We start from the raw sequence: 5,000 nt of genomic DNA on the forward strand, positions 1-5,000 counted from the left end.
GCTGGCGGCCGGCCGCGCGCCCTCCGCCGCCCACCATCAGCACTTCCACAACCACGCCGGCCACTACACGGCCGGCGGCGGCGGCGTCAACAACAACGGCGGCGGCAACGCGGCGGCGGCGGCCGGCCGGCGCCGCCTGCGCGCCGAGGAGGAGCCGGCCGAGCAGTCGTCTGGCGAGCTGGAGCACAACGTCAAGGGCTCGCAGATCTCCATCTCGCAGCTCTCGAACGTGGCCTCCAGCGGCTACCAGAGCTTCGCCTACAGCCAGAGCTCGAGTCCCGTCGACCCGGTGATCGGCAGCGGTCAGCAGATGCAGCTTCTGCAGCAGCGCCAGCGTCAGCAGCAGCAACAGCAGCAGCAGCACCCGCCACTCGCCTTCAATAACCCCATGTATCAGTTGAAGGCGGCGAATGGCCAGCTGCATTCCGTCAGGTGAGGGGATGTTTGTATTACTTTGTGTTGGGCGAGTACTATGGTGCAAGGCAGCACGACAGCGTGATCGGTCAGGCTGATAGTTTTGTTTTTTGTTCAAACTGCCACGCATGTCAGCAAGATTGTGTGAAATAGTTTGCGAGGATCAGCGATTTCCAATAAAACCAGCTGCAGTGTCTTATTGATATTCTTTGCATCCAAGGATGGTAGCGTATGGCGTAAAAAACCCAGAGCAAGGCCAAGGCTAATGTCTCACGCAGTGGAATGTCGGGCATCAATTCAAGCACAGTGACAAGGGCTCGAACGTTCCCAACTCGCAGCCGTCGAACTTGAGTATCGATTGACCCATTTTTCCCACACACAATTCATCTACAATTCACGGCAGAGTTGCGGTCCGCTGTACTGACATTGACGTGCTCCGGCAGGGTGACGCGGTACTCTCCAAGCAGCTCACTGAGCTCGTCACACAGCATGGAGGACGTGCAGCTGGTGATGGCGCCCTCCGTGGTGGCAGCGTCTGCCGGCCGCGCGCCGCCTCGCTCCTCCAGCAGTTCGCCCTCGCCGCCGCGAGAGCGCCGCCACGTGGCCGCGCCGCGAACCAATCCGCGCGCGGCGCCGCCGCCTCCGCCACCGCCGGCGCCGGCGCCGGGCTCGCCCGAGCAGCTGGTTCGCGCGCGCCGCCCCAAGGCCGGCCGGCGAACTGCGACTGACGCGCTGGCCACCAGGCGGCAGCAGCAGCACGACAGTGACAGCGAGAGCAGCGACCAGGCTCGTCCGGGCCGCGAGCCACGCTTGAAGAGCAAGGCGCGCCGCAGCCGGCTTGTCGAAAAGTCGTTCGAGGAGGTGAGGTGTTCGATGCTGCTGAGATACGTTGGGAGAGCGTAGTTCGTGTAGTGTAGGGCTAGTGCAGTGATTGCACATGTGCCCTATGCATAACACAGAGTTCGACAATCAAAGTGAAATCACTGAGCAATCTGACCCTGTGCAAGAAAGCCCTCTCACCTTAATCCCTTCATCCTAAGTCCTCGCCACGCCCCGTCTCTCCGGAGCCAGCCGCGGTCGTCAGCCTTGAACATGTAAGTCCCGCCCTGTCGCAACCGCTCCGGAGCGCCCGCACGTAAACCTAGGCTATGGGCCCCTGCTTGGGATAAGGCTCATGAGTGGGGGTTTACGTTTTGATCCATTACTCACCTTTCTCCTAATCTCTCGGCCCTGAAAGGGTCGTTATGGGCCGATGTGTCTGTTATCAAGTCGATACAAAAAAACATTTAAGTAAGTGAATTGCACTGTCTGGACCTCTCTGCCAAGTGTTGGCTTTGATAAGTAGGGCTGTCGTTTATAAAAAAAACATCGTCAACCACAGGCCATTTAAGCTCCTGGTTATACAATGGCAGCAATCATGTCCCGCCTGATGCGTATGCACCTTTTATCTTGTTGCACATGAATTGAGGCCACATCCCGCCAGCTCCAAGGGACACATTGTTACGCGATTATCTGCCAAACAACTGCCCTGACACATTGGGGCCGTCCGGAATAAGTCGCATCACCGCACCGTTGAGGCCTCAACACAGCTGCAGAACAATGGCCGAGTGAAAGTCTCGTTAGTCGGTGGGGATGTCCGGACGGGAAGGCCGAAGCTTGGCGGTTGACCCGAGCTGCTGGCGGTTGACCCGAGCTGCTGGAGGTTGACCCGAGCTGCTGGCGGTTGACCCGAGCTGCTGGTGGTTGACCCGAGCTGCTGGCGTCGCAGTACGAGGACGAGATCCAGCAGCTGCACCAGCAGATGGAGCAGCTGCACAGTCGCCTGAACGAGGCCTCGCGCAAGTCGGCGGTGGCTCACATCTGCCCGCCGACCCCCGGACAAGTCTCGGAGATCCTCAACAGGTGGGTCTGCCTGCCTGCCCGTCATGTTGGTGTTGAAGGTGGATTCTTATTACGCTCCCGCAACTCGTTTGGCTACCACACGGGAGAGTCGTGCGCTGTCATGGGTGGAAAAGAAGTGGAGGTGTTGTTACAGTAACGCCTCGCCGAGAGGCGTTGGTGCCCTGCTGTCCCTGCTGCGTGATCAGAGCCGGGCCCTGCTGTCCCTGCTGGGTGACCAGAGCCGCGCCCTGCTGTCCCTGCTGAGTGACCGGAGCCGCGCCCTGCTGTCCCTGCTGGGTGATCACAGCCGCGCCCTGCTGTCCCTGCTGGGTGATCAAAGCCGGGCCCTGCTGTCCCTGCTGGGTGATCAGGGCCGGACCTGTTGTCCCTGCCGAATAACCAGAACCGTGCTCTCCCGGTGACAAGTTCCTGGAATCCTCTCCGAGGTGCGCAGCTTTTATGCTTAGGGGCCATGCTGCGCTGCTCTACAGTCGCTGACATCATTCAGATGCTGAGCTGACCGACTCAGAGTCACGTGACTGTACAGTGTCTGACATAACGTCGCGCCTCCTGGCAGGCTATCGCTGGTGGAGGACGAGCTGCGTCAGGAGCAGAGCCAGCTGACCAGCGTGCTGACCCAGAAGGAGCGGCTGATCGAGGCGCAGCACATGCGTATCCAGGAGCTGAACGCCGCCAACAATCAGCTGCATAGCGCGCTGGCCTCGCTGCAGGACAGGTGAGCGGTGACGTCACGGTGACGTCAGAGATGCCGCGGCGCACGACCGACGCACAGCAGTGGGCCGGGGTTCGACTGGTCAAAAGCATGCAGATCTGATAAGCGTTGACGTCAAGATTATGAAGTGATTGCGTCACTTTGCGTGACTTTAACCTGCCAGTCACTGTTCCAAGCAAAAGTTCCAGGCATGATTAGCTGAAGCCGACTGACACTGGTAGCGTCAGAGGAGTGCATTGTTAGCAGGGGAACTCCTTGTGAATCACTGCGCTTTCTTGCGGTGGAGACAGCATGCCACCAGACGCACTGGGCTTTTTCTAGCCTAGCGTGGCCGGCGCCCGGCCGCGAGCCCGCTGTGACTGGACCTGACCCTGACCTGTCGGCCGGCAGGTCGGGGCCGCTCTGCCCGGCGCGGTCCGCGGCGCTCGTGACCAGCGCCGCCGCCGTCTCCGACACCTCCGACTACAAGAGCAGTTCGTGTTAGGTGACGCAGGAGGCGCCCGGTGCCGCCCCCACGCGGCCGTGTTCCCCGTTAGACCAAAGATGTGGCGATGCAACCCCGCGCACGGCGGCCGGCTCGCACAGTATTATCGCTAGCGTTGTTTTGCCGACGGCTTTTTGCGGCGGTAGCTGCCGTCAATTAACCTTGTGGAATCGTTAGTGTAGGCGCCAGCGCTTTTTCGTGGCAACGGAGCATCGATGTTTACCGTCATTTTGTACGGCCGCTGCTGGCGCGTGGCGACACGCCCGCGTGTGTTCTGCTCCACTGCACAGAGGCGAGCACCAGCGACGGCCGGGCGCCCCGAGGAGTCCGTCGAAGTGGGCTTGCGACTGGTGCTGTTTACAACATGGTGTATTTATTAAGACTGGTCTCGTGCGTAACTTTTCAGTCATGCATTTGTCGCTCGCGAGAACTAGGTTGCGCCGAAGTAGGACAGTTGTGTTGTGTGCGTGCATCGTCACAGTAGGCTAGCGTGTTCCAGAGGCTGAAGTAATAAAGCCGTGTATTCAGTGTCGGCTGATGCCTTTCACTCACGACTTGCGGCTTCGACCGGACCGGAGCATAAGGTTAACGGTCACGGTCACGGTTTTGACCACACGAAGTTTCGTGAGTTGCGGCGCTCTCCTGACAACGACCTTCGCGCTCGTGTTTGACTTGGAGCACCGTCTGGCCTCCGCGAAGGCAATGGCCTAAGCCTGCACTTTCGTTTTCTGCGTACGATGAATCGCCCGGGACGTGACAACTAAATTGGCGTCACTGGGTACTCATTAACCGTTGCTTCACCATTTATTGCACTGGTAGAACGGTATGAATGGACCAGCCTCCAGCGCCATGAAGCACGCGCGCTAACACCCGATTACTTTAAATACAGAAGTCGATAATACGTCCATTTGGCAGCGATGACACCGGTCCTAAGGCGAGGGCGTGACGCCACGTGACCCCGCGCGCCGCGGGCGCCGGTGAGCGGGCCGAGGCGGCCGGGTCACGGCCGGGCGTCCAGGCTGCGCGCCACCGTCAGAAAGCCCCAGCGGCGCGGCGGCTCAGCGCCGGGCGCGGCGCGCGCGCGCGCGTCGCCGCCGCCCGGATCGCAGTCGCAGATGTGGCAGCCGCCGTCGTCCACCCGCGTGTCGCAGCCGGCCGCGCAGGCGCCCTGGTAGCAGACGGTGTTGGGCTCGCCGGCCGCCTCGGCCGCGTCCCGGCCGCCGTCGCGCAGGCAGGCCAGGTGCGCGCACACCACGTGGTTGCCGCTCTGGCAGCGGCACTCGTTGCAGTCCTCCATCCAGACGGCGCCGGTTTCGCAGCGGAACTGCACCGGGGCTGCGGCAGAGCGGAGCCCGGTCACGGCCTGCTCAGGGGGAGGGAGGGGCGCTCGGGTCAAGTCGTGAACACGGGTCGGGCCGCCTGACGGCGTGGTTCGATCTCTTGGGCGGCATTCGACCACTTACGTCACCGCAGTCTTAATGGATGTAG

General features: G+C 61.3%; 2 protein-coding genes across 2 annotated transcripts in view; one reads left to right on the forward strand and one right to left on the reverse strand.

Moving 5' to 3' along the window:
• Positions 1–4,040, forward strand: part of LOC119100626 (uncharacterized) — a 112,611-nt gene extending 108,571 nt beyond the window's left edge. The window contains exons 14-18 of the mRNA XM_037223703.1: positions 149–289; positions 1,096–1,275; positions 2,183–2,316; positions 2,873–3,031; positions 3,419–4,040. Of these exons, the coding sequence (XP_037079598.1) occupies positions 149–289; positions 1,096–1,275; positions 2,183–2,316; positions 2,873–3,031; positions 3,419–3,512 (708 nt within the window). The 3' untranslated portion in view covers positions 3,513–4,040. The remainder of the gene's footprint in view (positions 1–148; positions 290–1,095; positions 1,276–2,182; positions 2,317–2,872; positions 3,032–3,418) is intronic.
• Positions 4,041–4,060: 20 nt separating this feature from the next.
• LOC119100627 (uncharacterized) overlaps positions 4,061–5,000 on the reverse strand; it is a 4,826-nt gene continuing 3,886 nt past the window's right edge. The window contains exons 2-3 of the mRNA XM_037223704.1: positions 4,598–4,847; positions 4,061–4,073 (exon numbers count right to left, since the gene is read on the reverse strand). Of these exons, the coding sequence (XP_037079599.1) occupies positions 4,061–4,073; positions 4,598–4,847 (263 nt within the window). The remainder of the gene's footprint in view (positions 4,074–4,597; positions 4,848–5,000) is intronic.

This window comes from Pollicipes pollicipes, unplaced genomic scaffold (genome assembly GCF_011947565.3).
Source record: "Pollicipes pollicipes isolate AB1234 unplaced genomic scaffold, Ppol_2.1 Scaffold_4881;HRSCAF=5763_pilon_pilon_pilon, whole genome shotgun sequence".
Classification (NCBI taxonomy): domain Eukaryota; kingdom Metazoa; phylum Arthropoda; class Thecostraca; order Pollicipedomorpha; family Pollicipedidae; genus Pollicipes; species Pollicipes pollicipes.